Consider the following 21,191-nt stretch of genomic DNA (forward strand, 5'->3'; position numbering starts at 1 on the left):
ATCAGCTTGTCCCACGGGGGGCTCACAATCCTATTCCCCATTTTACAGATGAGGGAACTGAGGCCCAGAGAAGCGAAGTGACTTGCCCAAAGTCACACAGCTAATTGGTAGAGCCGAGATTCGAACCCATGAACTCTGCCTCTAAAGCCCGGGCTCTTTCCACTGAGCCACGCAAATGGGGATTAAGACTGTGAGCCTTATGTGGGACAGGGATTGTGCCCAACTTCATTACTTTGTATCTACCTCCGTGCTCAGTACGGTGGCTGGCACATAGTGAGCGCTTAAGAAATACCGTTAAAAAAAAAATATGGCAGAGTTGTAGTTTGGGGCACCGGAGCTGGTGCGGGGAAGAGGCAGACAGCCGGGTACACCTGGCTCCAGGGGCAGGTGGAAATGGGCATCGGCGGGCACCCTGCCAACCCCCAGCCCATGATTTCCTGCAGCATAGAGAAGCAGCGTGGCTCAGTGGAAAGAGCCCGGGCTTTGGGCTTCAAATCCCAGCTCCATTAAATGTCAGCTGTGTGACTTCGGACAAGTCACTTCACTTCTCTGGGCCTCAGTTACCTCATCAGTAAAATGGGGATTAAGATTGTGAGCCCCCCGTGGGACAACCTGATCGCCTTGCAACCTCCCCCGTGCTTAGAACAGTGCTTTGCACATAGTGCTTTTTAGACCGTGAGCCCACTGTTGGGTAGGGACTGTCTCTATATGTTGCCAGTTTGTACTTCCCAAGCGCTTAGTACAGTGCTCTGCACACAGGAAGCGCTCAATAAATACGATTGATGATAGTAAGCGCTTAATAAATGCCATCATTATTATTATTATGTTATTACACGTGCCAGGTGGGGTGGGAGCCATCGGCCCTCTCCGCCTCCCCAGCGTGTGCATCATTCACTGGCCACCCCCTGCCAGACTCAGCCACTTCAGGACATAACAGAGGGACCACGTTCCACCCCAGACACGGCTGCATCCTCCCCCTCTCCGCATCGGCCTGACAGGGGATGTGAGGGAAGTGGAAGAGAAACCGCTAGAAATGAGTTTTTCGATTAATATTTAATATGTCAAAGTAATAAATAGCCCTTCACGGAGTGGGGGACGGGGGGGAAGAGAAAGAGGGAAAGGGTCTGGTTTACAAAAAAAAAGGGAGAGACCCACCTCCCCTCAAGTCTTCCCAGGGCAGGGGGAGACCGAGCCTACGGGGGGTTGCTGAGGGGAGGAGAGGGTGGGAGCACGCGCGCGTTTGTATAGCTGGATGGGGGGGACCCCATCCGTCAGTCCAGCGGACTCTGGCATTCCCGGCATTCCCGCATGTCGTCGCAATAATTCTCGATCTGGATGGTGACGGTGTGGAAGTTGAACAGGCCCTGCAGCTTGGTGTTGGCTTCCTTCAGCACGGCTTGGGGGTCCGTGTTCCGGGCTGCGGGGTCAAGGGGCGATGGGGACGGTCAGGGCTTCCCGGAGGCGGCGGCAGACCCCCCCCCCGCCCAACCCCGATCTTGCCCCCCGGGGGTCCCCCGGCTTACCGATGGCGATGTGGACCGAGAGCACGGGCTGGGAAACGGTCAAGGCCCAGATGTGGAGGCTGTGCAGGGCGGCCACGCCCTGGACCGACAGCAGCAGGTCCCGCACGGTGTTGAAGTCCACCCCCTTGGGGGTTGCTGGGAAATAATAATAATAATGATGGCATTTCTTAAGCGCTTACTATGTGCAAAGCACTGTCTTAAGTGCTGGGGAGGATACAAGGTGATCGGGTTGTCCCATGTGGGACTCACAGTCTTAATCCCCGTTTTACAGATGAGGTAACTGAGAAGTTAAGTGACTTGCCCAAGGTCACACAGCAGACATGTGGCAGAGCCAGGATTAGAACCCGTGACCCCTGACTCCCAAGCCCGGGCTCTTTCCATCGAGCCACTCTGAGTGGCCGCCTTCATCCCAGCCCAACAGAGAGGGGGGCTCGGGGGCTGGGACCCTGCCCCGGGGGGTGGTCCGGTCGCCCTGCCTCGTCTTGTGGTTGGCTAGAGTTAATGATAGCATTTATTAATTGCTTACTATTGGCTCCGCCAATTGTCAGCTGTGTGACTTTGGGCAAGTCACTTCACTTCTCTGTGCCTTTGTTACCTCATCTGTAAAATGGGGATGAAGACTGTGAGCCCCCTGTGGGACAACCAGATTACCTTGTATCCCCCCAGCGCTTAGAACAATGCTTTGCAATCAATCATATGTATTGGGCGCTTACTGTGTGCAGAGCACTGTACTAAGCGCTTGGGAAGTACAAGTTGGCAACATATAGAAACAGTCCTTACCCAACAGTGGGCTCACAGTCTAAAAGGGGGAGACAGAGAACAAAACCAAACATACTAACAAAATAAAATAAATAGAATAGATAGGATAGAGATTTGCACATAGTAAGCGCTTAATAAATACCATTATTATTATTACTATGTGCAAAGCACTGTTCTAAGCACTGGGGAGATTACAAAGTGATCAGGTTGTCCCATGCGGGGATAAAGCTGGGCCAGAGGGTCTGCGGAAGACTTCCGCGGAGGCCTGGCTGCCGGTCCTGCTCCGCCTCCTTTCCCCGGGAGACCTTGGCCAAGTCCCCTTCCTTAGGCCTCAGTTTTCAATCAATCAATCAATCGTATTTATTGAGCGCTTACTGTGTGCAGAGCACTGTACTAAGCGCTTGGGAAGTACAAGCTGGCACCTTCCCCATCCGCAAGGTGGGCAGGTAGGCTTCTTGGCGACTCACACAAACTGCTGGGCTTGGGATTTGAGATGGGAGTTCTTGCTCTCTCCCCCTCCTCCTCCTTCCATTATTGCATCTCTCTCTCTCTCTTTCTTTCAATTTCTCTCTCTGTTCTTATGCCAATTTGACCCCGGATGACCGGGAAGCGCAAGGCCCCCCGAAGCCCTTCCGCTACCCGGAATTGCCAGTGCCCGTGGGCAGGCCCTGGCAGGCTGGCGACGCTGCTGGGGTCAGATTCACCACGGCCGAGCCAGTAGAACGGCTTCGCCAGCCAGCGGAAGGGGAGAGTCTTGCTCGCCTGCCCGCTTACCCCCTTCGACCCATCCTCCCCAGCTCGAAATTATTCATTCATTCGACCCATCATTCAGTGTCTGCCTCCCCAGCTCGAAATGATTCATTCATTCATTCAACCGTATTTAGTGAGCGCTTACTGTGCGCAGAGCACTGGACTAAGCGCTTGGGAAGTCCAAGTCGGCAACATATAAAAACGGTCCCTACCCAACAGTGGGTTCACAGTCTAGAAGGGGGAGACAGACAACAAAACATATTAACAAAATAAAATAAATAGAATAAACATGTACAAATAAGTAAATAAAGAGTAACATAAGATAAATAAATATTCATTCATTCAATCGTATTTAGTGAGCGCTTACTGTGTGCAGAGCACTGGACTAAGCGCTTGGGAAGTACAAGTCGGCAACCTATAGAGACGGTCCCTACCCAACAGTGGGTTCACGGTCTAGAAGGGGGAGACAGACAACAAAACATATTAACAAAATAAAATAAATAGAATAAACATGTACAAATAAGTAAATAAAGAGTAATATAAGATAAATAAATAAATAGAGTAATACACATGGTAAGAGCGCGCTGCGGGACAAGGCCTGCGTCCAACCCGATCTCCTTGGGCGCTACCCAAGGACGCTGAAAATTATTTCAGCGTCTGCCGCCCCAGCTAGATCGGGAGCTGCCTGAGGGCAGGGATTGTGTCTCCTAACTCGACATATTTATTACTCTATTTATTTATTTTACTTGTACGTATCTATTCTATTTATTTTATTTTGTTAATATGTTTTGTTTTGTTCTCTGTCTCCCCCTTCTAGACTGAGAGCCCACTGTTGGGTAGGGACCGTCTCTATATGTTGCCAACTTGGACTTCCCAAGCGCTTAGTACAGTGCTCTCCACACAGTAAGCGCTCAATACGATTGATTGATTGATTGATTGAGCCCACTGTTGGGTAGGGACCGTCTCTATATGTTGCCAACTTGGACTTCCCAAGCGCTTAGTACAGTGCTCTGCACACAGTAAGCGCTCAATACGATTGATTGATTGATTGACTGAATTTACCCAGGCGTCTAGGACAGTGCTTTGCACCAATCGCTCAGTACACGCCAGTGGGCTCCTGAGCCTCCTCATCTTAGAGAGGCAGTGTGGCTCAGTGGAAAGAACATGGGCTTTGGAGCCAGAGGTCATGGGTTCAAATCCCGGCTCCGCCACTTGTCAGCTGTGTGACTTTGGACAAGTCACAACTTCTCTGGGCCTCAGCTACCTCATCTGTAAAATGGGGATTAAGACTCTGAGCCCCTCGTGGGACCACCTGATCACCTTGTAACCTCCCCAGCGCTTAGAACAGTGCTTTGCACATAGTAAGCACTTAATAAACGTCATTATTATTATTATTATCTGCCAGAGTAACCCTCCCCATCCCCACAGGCAGGCAGGGGGTGGGAAAGGGAGAAGGGGTGGGATTGGGGCCTACCTTCCATCAGCACGAGGAGGACGTCCCGGAGGATGGTCAGTGTCGTCCCCAACACCAGGATCGAGAACAAGAAGGTGCAGACGGGGTCCATGAACTTAAACTCGGGCTGGAAGGTGAGAGCGGAGACAGCACGGCTTACTGGACAGAGCCCAGGGCCTGGGAATCACAAGGACCTGGGTTCTAATCCCGGCTCCGCTAACTTGTCTACTGCGTGACCTTGGGCAAGTCGCTTCACTTCTGTAGGTCTCGGTTATCTCATCTGGAAAAAGGGGATTAAGACAGAGAGCCCCGTGTAGGGCAGGGACTGTGTCCAACCTGATTAATAATGATGGCATTTGTTAAGCGCTTACTTTGTGCCAAGCGCTGTTCTAAGTGCTGGGGTAGATCAGTGCTCAGCGCTTAAAACAGTGCTCAGTGCTTAGAACAGTGCTTGGCACATAGTAAGCACTTAATAAGCCTTCCCAGACTGAGACCCTTCCTTCCTCTCCCCCTCGTCCCCCTCTCCATCGCCCCCATCTTACCTCCTTCCCTTCCCCTCAGCACCTGTATATATGTATAGATGTTTGTACATATTTATTACTCTATTTATTTATTTTACTTGTACATATCTATTCTATTTATTTTATTTTGTTAGTATGTTTGGTTTCGTTCTCTGTCTCCCCCTTTTAGACTGTGAGCCCACTGTTGGGTAGGGACTGTCTCTATATGTTGCCAACTTGTAATTCCCAAGCGTTTAGTACAGTGCTCTGCACACAGTAAGCGCTCAATAAATTCAATTGAATGAATGAATGAACAATAAACAGACACATTCCCTGCTCACAATGAATATTTGTTACGTGCTTACTATGTGCCAGGAGCCGTACTAAGCACTGGGGTAGATCCAACAGCGGGGCTCAGTGGAAAGAGCCCGGGCTTTGGAGTCAGAAGTCATGGGTTCAAATCCCTGCTCCGCCAATTGTCAACTGTGTGACTGTGTGACTGCACTTCTCTGGGCCTCAGTTACCTCATCTGTAAAATGGGGATGAAGACTGTGAGCCCCCCCATGGGACAACCTGATCACCTTATAACCTCCCCGGCGCTTAGAGCAGTGCTTTGCACATAGTAAGCGCTTAATAAATGCCGTCATCGTTATTATTTTCCGAGCTAATCAGGTGGGACACAGTCCCTGCCCCACATAGGGCACCCTGCCTCGACCCCCATTTTACAGATGAGGTGACTGAGGCCCACAGAGAAGTCACACAGCAGATGAGAGGCGGAGTCGGGATTAGAACCCAGGTCCTTCTGACCCCAAGGCCCACGCTGTAGCCTGTAGGCCCCACTCTCAGGGGAGAGGCCCGGCTCACCTTGAAGAAGATGACGAAGGCGGCCACCATGACACCGATGCTCTGCAGGAGGTCCCCCACCACGTGGATGAAGGCTGCCCGGACGTTGGGGTTCTCCTGCCTATCTCCGTGGCCCCCGTGACTGTGCCCGTGTCCAGACTGGTGCAGGGTGAGCCCCATACTGAACGATAAGCAAAATCGACCAGTGGCATTTATTAATCAATCAATCGTATTTATTGAGCGCTTACTGCGTGCAGAGCACTGGACTAAGCACTTGGGAAGTACAAGTCGGCAACAGATAGAAGCGGTCCCTACCCAACAGTGGGCTCACAGGCTAGAAGGGGGAAACGGAGAACAAAACCAAACATACTAACAAAATAAAGTAAATAGAATAGATGTGTACAAGTAAAATAAATAAATGGAGTAATAAATATGTACAAATCGTATTTATTGAACGCTTACTGTGTGCAGAGCACTGTGCTAAGCGCTTGGGAAGTACAAGGTGGCAACATAGAGAGGCGGTCCCTACCCAACAGTGGGCTCACAGGCTAGAAGGGGGAGACAGAGAACAAAACCAAACCTATTAATAAAATAGAATAAATAGAATAGATATGCACAAGTAAAATAAATAAATAAATAAATAGAGTAATAAATATGTACAAGTCGTATTTAGTGAGCGCTTACTGTGTGCACAGCACTGTGCTAAGCGCTTGGGAAGTACAAGGTGGCAACATATAGAGGCGGTCCCTACCCAACAGCGGGCTCACAGGCTAGAAGGGGGAGACAGAGAACAAAACCAAAACATACTAACAAAATAGAATAAATAGAATAGATATGTACAAGTAAAATAAATAAATAAATAAATAGAGTAATAAATATGTACAAATCGTATTTAGTGAGCGCTTACTGTGTGCAGAGCACTGTGCTAAGCGCTTGGGAAGTACAAGGTGGCAACATATAGAGGCGGTCCCTACCCAACAGCGGGCTCACGGGCTAGAAGGGGGAGACAGAGAACAAAACCAAACATACTAACAAAATAGAATAAATAGAATAGATATGTACAAGTAAAATAAATAAATAAATAAATAAATAGAGTAATAAATATGTACAAATCGTATTTAGTGAGCGCTTACTGTGTGCAGAGCACTGTGCTAAGCGCTTGAGAAGTCCAAGGTGGCAACATATAGAGACAGTCCCTACCCAACAGTGGGCTCACAGTCTAGAAGGGGGAGACAGAGAACAAAACCAAACATATTAAGCGCCCATTGCGTACAGATCACCGAACCCAGCACTTGGGAGCGTACAAAAGGGTTAGAAAACACGATCCCTGCCCTTATAATAATAACGACGGTATTTGTTAAGTGCTTACTATGTGCCAAGCACTGTTCTAAGCGCTGGGGTAGATACAAGGTAATCAGGTTGTCCCAAGTGGGGCTCACTGTCTTCATCCCCATTTTACAGATGAGGGCACTGAGGCCCAGAGAAGTGAAGTGACTTGCCCAAAGTCACACAGCTGACAATTGGTGGAGCGGGGATTTGAACCCATGACCTCTGACTCCAAAGCTCACTGCCTTCATCCCCATTTTACAGACGAGGGAACTGAGGCACAGAGAAGTTAAGTGACTTGCCCAAAGTCACACAGCTGACAAGTGGCGGAGCCGGGATTAGAACCCACGACCTCCGACTCCCAAACCCATGGAGTTTATAGCCTGATGGGGGGGAGATGTGGCCTAGTGGATAGATCACTGGTCTGTCTGAAGGATCTGGGTTCTAATTCCAGCTCCGCCACTTGTCTCTTGTGTGACCCTGGGCAAGTCACTTCACTTCTCTGGGCCTCAGTTTCCTCATCTGTAAAATGGGGCTTAAGACAGTGAGCCTCATGTGGGACAGGGACTGTGTCCAACCAGATTACCTAGTATCTACCCCAGTGGTTAGAATGGTGGGGGGACACTTAGTAAGCACTTAATAAATACCATCATTATTATTATTATTATTACTCAGGTAAATTACAGGAGGAGGAAGAATCATTCATTCGTTCATTCAGTGATATTTATTGAGTGCTTACTGTGTGCAAAGTCACACAAGTCCAGCGCTTAGAACAGTGCTTTGCACATAGTACTCGCTTAATGAATGCCATTGTTATTATTATGATTATGATTATTATTATTATTATTACAAGTGGTAGAGCTGGAATTAGAATCCCAGGTCCATGCACTATCCAGAGAAGCAGCATGGCTCAGTGGAAAGAGCCGGGGCTTGGAAGCCAGAGGTCATGGGTTCTAATCCCCGCTCTGCCACTTGTCAGCTGTGTGACTTTGGGGAAAGTCATTTAACTTCTCTGTGCCTCAGTTACCTCATCTGTAAAATGGGGATTAAGACTGTGAGCCCCCTGTGGGACAACCTGATCACCTTAGAACAGTGCTTGGTCATTTGGGCAAGTCATTTAACTTCTCTGTGCCTCAGTTACCTCATCTGTAAAACGGGGATTAAGACTGTGAGCCCCATGTGGGACAACCTGATTACCTTAGAACAGTGCTTGGTCATTTGGGCAAGTCATTTAACTTCTCTGTGCCTCAGTTACCTCATCTGTAAAATGGGGATTAAGACTGTGAGCCCCATGTGGGACAACCTGATTACCTTAGAACAGTGCTTGGTCATTTGAGCAAGTCATTTAACTTCTCTGTGCCTCAGTTACCTCATCTGTAAAATGGGGATTAAGACTGTGAGCCCCATGTGGGACAACCTGATTACCTTAGAACAGTGCTTGGTCATTTGAGCAAGTCATTTAACTTCTCTGTGCCTCAGTTCCCTCATCTGTAAAATGGGGATTAAGACTGTGAGCCCCACGTGGGACAACCCGATCACCTTAGAACAGTGCTTGGTACATAGTAAGCGCTTAACAAATGCCATCATCATTATTATTATTAGGCCACGGATAGTAGAAAGTATTGACACAGCCCCAGCTCGTAAGAAACTTCCACTCTAATGGGGGAGACAGAGCTAGAGAAATGACAATAAAAATAAAAATCACTGAAACTTCATGGGGAGGCTTTGAGACTCCTCAGGGAAGACGTGTTCAAGTATGTGATGATAATAATAATAATAATAATAATGGCATTTATTAAGCGCTTACTATGTGCAAAGCACTGTTCTAAGCACTGGGGGGTTACAAGGAGATCAGGTTGTCCCACGGGGGGCTCACAGTCTTAATCCCCATTTTACAGATGAGGGAACTGAGGCCCCGAGAAGTTAAGTGACTTGCCCAAAGTCACACAGCTGATAGCTGGAGGAGCCGGGATTTGAACCCATGACCTCTGACTCCAAAGCCCGGGCTTTTTCCAGGGAGCCACGCTGCTTCTCAATGATGATGATGATGGCATTTGTTAAGCACTCACTATGTGCAAAGCACTGTTCTAAGAGCTGGGGGGATACAAAGGTGATCAGGTTGCCCCACGCGGGGCTCAGTCTTAATCCCCATTTTACAGATGAGGGAACTGAGGCTCAGAGAACTGAAGTGACTTGCCCAAGGTCACACAGCAGGCGTGTGGCAGAGCCTGGATTCAAACCCATGACCTCTGACTCCAAAGCCCGTACTCTTTCCACTGAGCCACGCTGCTCTGCACACAGTAAGCGCTCAATAAATACGACTGAATGAATGAATGTGGTGAGCCAGAGACCAAGCATCCCCCCCTTCCCTACTCCAACTCCTCCTCTACTTATTACATACAACTAGTTACATACATAGCTACCACCTCTCTTGAATTGCACTCTTCCAAGAGCTTAGTAAAGTGCTCTGCATACAGAAAGAGCTCAGTAAATAGCATTCACTGACTGAATGGGCTGTATGCCCTGGGGTCACTGAACCTAGGGTGGGGGATGGAGGAGAGAGAGTGGGTCAATGTAGCCCCCAAAGGAGGGTGGAGGCCAGGGGGCTCTCCTAGAAAGCAGACTTGAATGCATTTGGTACAGTGCTCTGCACAATAGTAAGCGCTCAATAAATACCATTGATTGGTTAAAGTGTTAGATCTGCTCCAGGAGAGGGAGAGCGAGAATGAGAACATATATTCATTCATTCATTCATTCATACAGTGCTCTGCACGATAGTAAGCGCTCAATAAATACCACTGATTGGTTAAAGTGTTAGATCTGCTCCAAGAGAGGGAGAGCGAGAATGAGAACATATATTCATTCATTCATTCAATCGTATTTACTGAGCGCTTACTGTGTGCAGAGCACTGGACTAAGCGCTTGGGAAGTCCAAGTTGGCAACATCTAGAGACGGTCCCTACCCAACAGCGGGCTCACAGTCTAGAAGGGGGAGACAGAGAACAGAACATATTAACAAAATAAAATAAATAGAATAAATATGTATATAACTGAGACAAGGCATGGGAGAGGGAAGTTGTTTAGCCTCCCTCCCAGCCACAAAAAAAAGTAAAATAAAAGAATTGGCTCATTTTTATTAGTACAGTGCTGTGCACACAGTAAGCACTCAATAAATACGATTGAATGAATGAATGAATTTTTAAAACTCATTATCCAGGATGGTGGACTCTGGCCCCGCCTACCCCAGTTTTATTCATTCATTCATTCAATCGTATTTATTGAGTGCTTACTGTGTGCAGAGCACTGTACTAAGTGCTTGGGAAGTACAAGTCGGCAACATATAGAGACGGTCCCGACCCAACAGTGGGCTCACAGTCTATCATTCACTCATTCAATCGTATTTATTGAGCGCTCACTGTGTGCAGAGCACTGTACTAAGCGCTTGGGAAATACAATTCAGCAACTAATAGAGACAATCCCTGCCCACAACGGGCTCACAGTCTAGAGGCTGAAGTTTTAGGCCTCCCTTTCATTCATTCATTCAATCGTATTTATTGAGCTCTTACCGTGTGCAGAACACTGTACTAAGCGCTTGGGAAGTACAACATATAGAGACGGTCCCTACCCAACAGCGGGCTCACAGTCTATCATTCACTCATTCAATCGTATTTATTGAGCTCTTACCGTGTGCAGAACACTGTACTAAGCGCTTGGGAAGTACAACATATAGAGACGGTCCCTACCCAACAGCGGGCTCACAGTCTATCATTCACTCATTCAATCGTATTTCTTGAGCGCTTACCGTGTGCAGAGCACTGTACTAAGCGCTTGGGAAATACGATTCAGCAACTAATAGAGACAATCCCGGCCCACAACGGGCTCACAGTCTAGAGGATGAGGTTTTAGGCCTCCCTTTCATTTATTCAATCATATTTATTGAGCTCTTACCGTGTGCAGAGCACTGTACTAAGCGCTTGGGAAGTACAAGTCGGCAACATATAGAGACGGTCCCTACCCAACAGCGGGTTCACAGTCTATCATTCACTCATTCAATCGTATTTATTGAGCGCTTACCTTGTGCAGAGCACTGTACTAAGCGCTTGGGAAATATGATTCAGCAACTAATAGAGACAATCCCTGCCCACAGCGGGCTCACAATCTAAAGGATGAGGTTTTAGGCCTCCCCTTCATCCATTCAGTCCTATTTGAGCCCTTCCTGTGTGTGCAGAGCACTGTACTAAGCACTTGGGATAATTCAATACAACAATAAACGGACAGATTCCCTCCCTCTGAAGCCCCAGAGCCCCACCAACGCGAGGAAACGGGGCTGTGCACATAGTAAGCGCTCAATAAATATGATTGATGATGATGGTCACAGCCCCCACCTCCTTCAGGCCTTTCCCCCCAACCCGGCCAGCCCCCTCCCCAGGATGGGACCCCCGGCCGGGCCCGCCTGGGACAGCCGAGCCCACACACTCACATGAAGTTCACGGCCACGGCACAGGCAGAGGTGATCAGCATGGTCTCGCTTTGGATCTCGTACTTCCCGGAGATCAGCCGCTGCACCGCCAGGTAGACCAGCACTCCGGTCACCACCCAGATGGACAGCACGGACACCAGGGCTCCCAGGATCTCTGAGGACCAATCCGTCCCCACAGCATTCAGGAAAAACAGGGGTTGGGAATGGCGTCCTTGTCACCCCCCACAATGACATCCTGTGGGCCTAGCATTTTGGGGGAGCCCATGGCCTTTGATTCAGAGGACACGATCAGGAGAGCCCCGCTCGGGTCGGACGTTGACTGTGCCTCGACTTCCCCAGTCCCCTCTGAGGCTCTATGGGATGGCGAGGAATTGGGGGGACGGCCAAGTCCCTGACCATCCCCCTGCCAAGCTGTTAAATCACGCGACTGTTCAAGACGGCCAGGAGACCACCGCCCTCGTCGGCTCCCTATCGCCCAAACTTTCTGGTTTTGGTTGCTGGGCGGGTGGCCATCCAGAGGAAAAGAACTGAACCGACTGTTTGGGGTGTAGGGTGTGGGGAGGGTGGTGTCCCTGAAAAAATAATAATTGTGGTATTTATTAAGCACTTACCATGTGCCAGATACTGTACTAAGCGCCGGAGTGCATACAAGCAAAGTCGGGATGGACACAGTTCCTGTCCCCCATGGGGCTCACAGTCTCACTCCCCATTTTAAGATGAGGGAACTGAGGAACAGGGAAGTGAAGTGACTCGACCAAGGTCACACAGGAGACAAGTGGTAGAGCTGGAATTAGAACCCATGACCTTCTGACTCCAGGTTCGGGCTCCATCGTCCACACCAAGCTGAAGATGAAGCCAGATGAGGCCCACAGCTCACTAGATCCCCTTCCCCCCTGTCTGTGATCATTTCCTTCCTTCTAATCTGTAAGTTCCTTAGGGCCAGGGAACGCAGCCGCTGATTCTGTTCTATTGTCCTCTCCCAAGCGCTTAGTACAGTGCTCTGCACTCAGTAAGCGCTCAGTAAATACCACAGATTGATTGAATGTGAGTGTTGGGGATTGACTGCTGCTAGCTGGGGATTCCTTGGGCCCGGAAGGAGGAGCTGGGGGTGCTTAGGTCAGGGCATGGCCCAGTGGAAAGAGCACGGTCATGGGTTCAAATCCCAGCTCTGCCAATTGTCAGCTGTGTGACTTTGGGCAAGTCACTTCACTTCTCTGGGCTTCAGTTACTTCATCTGTAAAATGGGGATGAAGACTGTGAGCCCCACATGGGATGACCTGATCACCTTGTACCCTCCCCAGCGCTTAGAACAGTGCTTTGCACATAGTAAGCACTTAATAAATGCCATTATTATTATTATTATTATTATCTGCCAGAGCTGGTTAGAGCTCAAGCCTCCTCCAAGAGACCTTCCCTGACTAAGGCCTCCATTTCCTCTTCTCCCACTCCCTTTATTCACCCTTCCCTCTGCCCCCAGCACTTACGGATATATCCCTAATTTATTTATATTCTGTCCGTCTCTCCCCACAGACTGAAACCTTTTAGTGGCCAAGGAGTGGGGTCTAGTACAAAGAGCCCGGGCCTGGGAACTGGTTTTTTTTTTATGGTATTTGTTAAGCGCTTACTATGTGCCAAGCCCAACAGTGCCACTTGCCTGCCGTGTGACCTTGGGCAAGTCATTTAACATCTCTGTGCCTCAGTTCCCTCATCTGCAAAATGGGCATAAAATACCTGTGCTCCCTTCCCTCAGTGGAAAGAGCCCGGGCTTTGGAGTCAGAGGTCATGGGTTCAAATCCCGGCTCCGCCAGTTGTCAGCTGTGTGACTTTGGGCAAGTCACTTCACTTCTCTGGGCCTCAGTTACCTCATCTGTAAATTAGGATTAGGACTGTGAGCCCCCCGTGGGAAAACCTGATCACTTCGTAACCTCCCCAGCGCTTAGAACACTGCTTTGCACATAGTAAGCGCTTAATAAATGCCATTATTATTATTATTATTATTAGACCGTGAGCCGCATGTGGGACCTGATTATCTTGTATGTATCCCAGAGTTAGGTACAGTGCTTGGTACATAGTAAGTGCTTAAATACCACAATTATTATTACCAGCTCTGCTATATTATTATATTCTATGCTCCCAAACCCTTAGTACAATGCTCTGTGCACAGTAAATGCTCAATAAATGTGATTGATTGATTGGGGTAGCAGGGAGAAGAGCTCAAGCCCCTACTTTCCGAGGCCCCTCTGAGGCTCTACAAGATGGCAAGGAAATGGGGTGAGGGGCAAGTCACACCCCAAGAAGCAGCGTGGCTCAGTGGAAAGAGCCCGGGCTTTGGAGTCAGAGATCATGGGTTCAAATTCCAGCTCCTCCAACTGTCAGCTGTGTGACTTTGGGCAAGTCACTTCACTTCTCTGGGCCTCAGTTACCTCATCTGTAAAATGAGGAGGATTAAGACTGTGAGCCCCCCGTGGGACAACCTGATCACCTCGTAAACTCCCCAGTGCTTAGAACAGTGCTTCGCACATAGTAAGCGCTTAATAAATGCCACCATTATTACTGAGAAGCAGCGTGGCTCAGTGGAAAGAGCCCGGGCTTTGGAGTCAGAGGTCACGGGTTCAAATCCCGGCTCCTCCAACTGTCGGCTGTGTGACTTTAGGCAAGTCACTTCACTTCTCTGGGCCTCAGTTACCTCATCTGTAAAATGGGGATTAAAACTGTGAGCGCCCCCGTGGGACAACCTGATCACCTTGTAACCTCCCCAGTGCTTAGAACAGTGCTTTGCACATAGTAAGCGCTTAACAAATACCATCAAAAAAAAAAAAGTCCCCACCCACCACCCCGCCAGGCTGTTAAGTCCCCGCGCTGCTCCAGAAGGGCCGGAAGCCCCCAGCCCTCCTCACCGGCTCGTTGCCAGCCGAAGTTCATGGTTTTGGTTGCCGGGCGGGAGGCCATCCAGAGGGAGAAGAGGCTGATGAGCATGCTGGCAAAGTCCGTCAGCAAGTGGGCCGCGTCCGTCATGATGGCCAGACTGTGAGCCAAGTAGCCACCTGATAAGAAAGCGGAGAATAACAGAGAAGCAGCATGGCTTAGTGGATAAAGCGCGGGCCCGAGAGTCAGAAGGATCTGGGTTCTAATCCCGACTGTGAGCCCGTTGTTGGGTAGGGACCGTCTCTATATGTTGCCAACTTGTACTTCCCAAGCGCTTAGTACAGTGCTTTGCACACAGTAAGCGCTCAATAAATACGATTGAGTGAATGAATGAATGACTCCCCACTTGTCTGCGGTGTGACTTGGGGCAAGTCGCTTCACTTCTCTGGGCCCACAGTAAGTGCTCAATAAATATGATTGAGTGAATGAATGAATGAATAACAATAATGATGGCATTTGTTAAGCGCTTACTAGCTGCTTCTTGGGGTGTGACTTGCCCCTCACCCCATTTCCTTGCCATCTCGTAGAGCCTCAGAGGGGCCTGGGAAAGTAGGGGGCTTGAGTTCTTCTCCCTGCGCTTAATAAATGCCACCATTATTACTGAGAAGCAGCGTGGCTCAGTGGAAAGAGCCCGGGCTTTGGAGTCAGAGGTCACGGGTTCAAATCCCGGCTTACTATGTGCAAAGCACCGTTCTAAGCGCTGGGGAGGATACAAGGTTATCAGGTTGTCCCATGTGAGGCTCACAGTCTTAATCCCCATTTTACAGATGAGGGAACTGAGGCCCAGAGAAGTGAAGTGACTTGTCCAAAGTCACACAGCTGACAACTGGCAGAGCCGGGATTTGAACCCGTGACCTCTGGCTCCCAAGCCCGTGCTCTTTCCATTGAGCCACGCTGCTTCTCTAATGAATGACTCCCCACTGCCCACCTGGGGCAAGTCACTTCACTTCTCTGGGCCTCATCTACAAAATGGGGATTGAGACCGTGAGCCCCGTATGGGAAGGGATTGGGTCCAGCCTGATTAGCTTGTATCTACCCCAGTGCTTAATACAGTGCCTGGCACATAGTAAGCATTTGAGTGATTGGAGTGTTTAATACCGTTAATAAAAATAAGACCACAGCACTTAAGTGTGCACTCTGTACCAAGCACTGGGGCAGATTCAAGATAATTGAATCAGACACAGTCTCTGTCCCGCATGGGATTCATAGTCTAAGTAATAATAATAATGACATTTATTAAGCACTTACTATGTGCAAACAATAATAATAATAATGGCATTTATGAAGCACTTACTATGTGCAAATAATAATAATAATAATGGCATTTATGAAGCGCTATGTGCAACGCACTGTTCTAAGCAATGGGGAGATAACAAGGTCTCCTCCTTCTAGACTGTGAGCCCGCTGTTGGGTAGGGACCGTCTCTAGATGTTGCCAACTTGGACTTCCCAAGCGCTTAGTGCAGTGCTCTGCACACAGTAAGCGCTCAATAAATACGATTGAATGAATGAATGAATGAACAAGGTGATCAGGTTGTCCCAGTCAGTCCCCATTTTACAGGTGAGGTAACTGAGGCACAGAGAAGTTAAGTGACTTGCCCAGAGTCACACAGCTGACAATTGGAGGAGCCAGGATTCAAAAGACTGATCACAGGTCTCCTGACTCCCTACTAGGCGGCCTCCTACAATGTACCCGCTCTCATCGCCCATTAGAACCCAGTCTGCTGTCTTCTCTCCCAGTTCTCCATCAAGCTTACCCCCCTCCTTGCCATCAAGAGCCCCCCGTGGGACAACCTGATCACCTTGTAACCTCCCCAGCGCTTAGAACAGGGCTTTGCACATAGTAAGCGCTTAATAAATGCCATTATTATTATTATTATAACCCACGACCTCTGACTCCAAAGCCCGTGCTCTTTCCACTGAGCCATGCTGCACTGGGGAGGTTACAAGGTGATCAGGTTGTCCCATGGGGGGCTCACAGTCTTCATCCCCATTTTACAGATGAGGGAACTGAAGCACAGAGAAGTTAAGTGACTTGCCCAAGGTCACACAGCAAACATTTAGCAAAGCCAGGATTAGAACCCAGGTCCTCGGACTCCCAGGCCCTTGCTCAATCCAGTAGGCCATGCTGCGGCTCTGAGCCTTACGAGCAAAGGAGGAAAGTTGGATAATAATAATAATAATGATGGCATTTATTAAGCGCTTACTATGTGCAAAGCACTGTTCTAAGCGCTGGGGGAGATACAAGGTAATCAAGTTGTCCCACGTGGGGCTCACAGACTTAATCCCCATTTTCCAGATGAGGGAGCTGAGGCCCAGAGAAGTGAAGTGACTTGCCCAAAGTCACACAGCTGACAAGTGGCGGAGCAGGATTCAAACCCATGACCTCTGACTCCAAAGCCCGGGCTCTTTCCACTAAGCCACGGACCCCTCTCCCTCACCCTGGGATTTTGCTCCTGCCTCCAGGCAAGCTACATCAGAAACGGTCCCAGGCTTCCTGGAAGTCTTGATGGGAAGCCAAGGGAACACCTTCCCAAGAGGAACCTGCTCCCCCGGTCTCACCCTTCAAGGTTCAGGAAGTTTTTCCCTTCTACCCCGCATCCCTCTTGCTGTAGTTTCAGCCCACGGTCTCCATTTCCAAGGAGGGTCAAGTGGGTCTGGGAATCAAGGGACTTGGGTTCTAGTCCCGGCTCTGGTCACGTATGACTCTGGCCGAGTCACTCGGCCTCTCTTTTCCCACCTATAAAGGGGATAAGATCTTTATTCATCCTCCCTTTTAAGTTGTGAACCTCTTGTGGGACAGGGATTAGGTCCGACCGGATCGTCTTTCCTTAGTCCAGTGGTTGGCACACGGCGCTGAATAGATTGCATGGCATTCCCGAGCGGAACGAACCAGACATTCCCAATCCCAATGAGAAGCAGCGTGGCTATGAGAAGCAGCGTGGCTCAGTGGAAAGAGCCTCGGCTTTGGAGTCAGAGGTCATGGGTTCAAATTCCGGCTCTGCCAGTTGTCAGCTGTGTGACTTTGGGCAAATCACTTCACTTCTCTGGACCTCAGTTACCTCACCTGGAAAATGGGGATTAAGACTGTGAGCTCATCCTGATGGCCTTGTAACCTCCCCAGTGCTTAGAACAGTGCTTTGCACATAGTAAGCACTTAATAAATAATAATAATAATAATGATGGCATTTATTAAGTGCTCACTATATGCAAAGCACTGTTCTAAGCGCTGGGGAGGTTACAAGGTGATCAGGTGGTCCCAAGGAGGGCTCACAGTCTTAATCCCCATTTTCCAGATGAGGTAACTGAGGCCCAGAGAATCAATCATATTTATTGAGCGCTTACTGTGTGCAGAGCACTGTACTAAGCGCTTGGGAAGTACAAGTTGGCAACATATAGAGACAGTCACTACCCAACAGCGGGCTCACAGTCTAAAAGAAGTGAAGTGACTTGCCCAGAGTCACACAGCTGACAGTTGGCAGAGCCGGGATTTGAACCCACGGCCTCTGACTCCAAAGCCCATCCTCTTTCCAGTGAGCCACGCTGCTTCTCCAAATGCCATTATTATTATTATTATTATTATTATTATTATCTGTGGGCACAAACCCTTTGTACCATCTGAGTTTCGGGACTTTGCCCCCTGGGGCCTAGATGAGTCTCCGAACTCTTGGGCACCTCTGGGCTATTTCAGGGGACTCCCGGACACTTGCCCAGTGGCCTATAGTAAGCTCCACTTTTCTGGGGGTGGAAGAACAGGCTTCCCCCTCACTGTGCTGTCACCCAGATTACCGCCAATCCCGAAAGCTGCCCCCCAAGAAGCTCCGCCCGGGGGGCCTGACGTGCCAACTGGTGGTGGTGGTGGTGAACTTGGACTTCCCAAGCGCTTAGTACAGCGCTCTGCACACAGCCTGTTGCACAACAGTCATTGAGGTAAACGGATCTGAACTAAAAGTCTTTAACGATTTTTTCCTGAAAAGGTAAAAAATAGCGATTATTTGGGTGGAAGGGAAAATACACAGTAAAACGCTATATGCCACAGCTGCTGCACTGTTAGAAACTTATGGTTCATGAAAACCATTTCTGAGTCATTAGGTCAATAATATTATTAGGTCAATAATAGGGGGTTCGATTCTTTTTAGTACTTTAGATAGATGTGAAAATGGAGAGAGTGCAAGCATATGTTTGTACATATTTATTTATTTATTTTACTTGTACATATCCCTTTTATACTGTGAGCCCACTGTTGGGTAGGGACTGTCTCTATGTGTTGCCAATTTGTATTTCCCAAGCGCTTAGTACAGTGCTCTGCACATAGTAAGCGCTCAATAAATACAATTGATGATGATGATGATGATGAGTAGGCGCTCAATAAATACGACTGATTGGTGAAACGTGCCGACGACGAGGGCTTGGCACCGGGAGCCGGCCCCCCGCTTACCAACGGTCTCCCCGATCATGAAGACGAGGCAGATGGCCGACGCCAGGTACAACTTGCGCCGCGCCCGATCCTTCTCTTCGTTTCTGTGGTGGTCGGCACTCCACCGATCGTGGCAGTGCCGGTCGCTCGGGGCGGCCAGTTCGAAAGCGTCCGTGCCCCGTGGGGGGCTTGGCTTGGTGCCGTTCTTCCACGGGGCTCCGGAGTAGGTCCTGGGAACAGGCAGGGAGAGGAAGGGCAGATATCCTGCTTTCATAATAATAAAAATAATAATAATTGTGGTACTTGTGAGGCGCTTACTATGTGCCCGAGCATTCATTCAATCGTATTTATTGAGTGCTTACTATGTGCAGAGCACTTTCCTAAGCGCTTGGGAAGTACAAGTTGGAGCACTGTTCTAAGACCTGGGGTAGATACAAGCGCTTAGTACAGTGCTCTGCACACGGTAAGTGCTCAATAAATACGACTGAGTGAATACAAAGCAATCGGGTTGGACACCGCCCTCGTCCCACATGGGGCTCACAGTCTTCATCCCCATTTCACAGATGAGGCAGCGTGGCTCAGTGGAAAGAGCCCGGGCTTTGGAGTCAGAGGTCATGGGTTCGAATCCCGACTCCGCCACATGTCTGCTGTGTGATCTTGGGCAAGTCACTTAACTTCTCTGGGCCTCAGTTACCTCATCTGTAAAATGGGGATTAAGACTGTGAGCCCCACGTGGGACAACCTGATCACCCTGTATCCTCCCCAGCACTTAGAACAGGGCTTTGCACATAGTAAGCGCTTAATAAATGCCAATTATTATTATTATTATTATTATTATTATTATTATTATGAGGGAACTGAGGCACAGAGAAGTGAAGTGACTTTCCCAAGGTCTCACAGCAGGTAAATGGTCGAGCCGGGATTAGAACCCGTGACCTCTGATTCCCAAGCCCAGGCTCTTGCCACTGCGCTAGAGTGGAAATCCTTCGGGAGTGGGAAATGCGTTTTCTGCTTCTGCTGCACTTTCCCCATGCGCTTAGTACAGTGCATTGCACTCAACAAATACCATGACTACTAAGCTCCTTGAGCTAAGCCACAGGCGCCCGTCAAGCCACGGTTTGGTAATAATAATGGCATTTATTAAGCGCTTACTATGTGCAAAGCACTGTTCTAAGCACTGCGGAGGTTACAAGGTGATCAGGTTGTCCTACGGGGGGCTCACAGTCAATCCCCATTTTACAGATGCGGTAACTGAGGCACAGAGAAGTTAAGTGACTTGCCCGAAGTCACACAGCTGACAAGTGGTGGAGCAGGAGTGGTGCAAGGCTTGCATCTGCCCTTCCCCTCGTTAGATTGGAAGCTCCTTGAGGGCAGAAATGTGTCTTAGTTGGACTCTTCCAAGCGCTTGGTACAGAGTTCTGCACACGTGAGGTGCTCAATAAGTACAACTGTTGGATTGACTGATTGGACTAAGTGGCAGCACCTGAGAAGGGGCACAAGAACAGATAGAGCCCTCCTGCCCTCCAAGGCATTAAAGGATAAAGAGTGAATAATAATAATAATAATAATCGCATTTGTTAAGCACTTACTATGTGCAAAGCACTGTTCTAAGTGCTGGGGAGGTTACAAGGTGATCAGGTTGTCCCACGGGGGGCTCACAGTCTTAATCCCCATTTTACAGATGAGGTCACTGAGGCTCAGAGAAGTGACAAAGTCACCCAGCTGACAATTGACAGAGCCGGGATTTGAACCCATGACCTCCAACTCCCAAGCCCGGGCTCTTTCCACTGAGCCACGCTGCACCCAGCCCTAGAATCCAGGTCCGTGCTCTATCCATTGGGCCACGCCGGGGTTGAGGGAGTGGGATTGGGGCCATTTGGTGGGAATGGTGGGGGATGAGATCATTCCAGACTGTGAGCCCACTGTTGGGTAGGGACCGTCTCTTTATGTTGCCAACTTGGACTTCCCAAGCGCTTAGTCCAGTGCTCTGCACACAGTAAGCGCTCAATAAATACGATTGATTGATTGATTCCAGAGGGTAACTGAGGTGGCGGGAGGCGGGAGGGAGGGGGCAGAAGGGGGGAGCCCTGGATGGAGAAGAAGGAAGAGCCCTCCAAGCCAGGTAGGGAGCTGGGATTCAGGGATTTCGGCCAGGAATTAAGGCGACCAATCAATCAATCATATTTGTTGAGCGCTTACTATGTGCAGAGCACTGT

The 21,191-nt window shown here is 49.2% G+C and overlaps 1 protein-coding gene across 1 annotated transcript in view; it reads right to left on the reverse strand.

Moving 5' to 3' along the window:
* Positions 1–1,105: 1,105 nt before the first annotated feature.
* SLC30A2 (solute carrier family 30 member 2) overlaps positions 1,106–21,191 on the reverse strand; it is a 25,080-nt gene continuing 4,994 nt past the window's right edge. Inside the window, exons 2-8 of the mRNA XM_038758297.1 lie at positions 18,997–19,205; positions 14,532–14,678; positions 11,635–11,788; positions 5,850–6,009; positions 4,507–4,612; positions 1,524–1,658; positions 1,106–1,417 (exon numbers count right to left, since the gene is read on the reverse strand). Coding sequence (XP_038614225.1) covers positions 1,272–1,417; positions 1,524–1,658; positions 4,507–4,612; positions 5,850–6,009; positions 11,635–11,788; positions 14,532–14,678; positions 18,997–19,205 — 1,057 coding nt within the window. The 3' untranslated portion in view covers positions 1,106–1,271. The remainder of the gene's footprint in view (positions 1,418–1,523; positions 1,659–4,506; positions 4,613–5,849; positions 6,010–11,634; positions 11,789–14,531; positions 14,679–18,996; positions 19,206–21,191) is intronic.

Source organism: Tachyglossus aculeatus, chromosome 16 (assembly GCF_015852505.1).
Source record: "Tachyglossus aculeatus isolate mTacAcu1 chromosome 16, mTacAcu1.pri, whole genome shotgun sequence".
NCBI classification, from domain to species: Eukaryota; Metazoa; Chordata; class Mammalia; order Monotremata; family Tachyglossidae; genus Tachyglossus; species Tachyglossus aculeatus.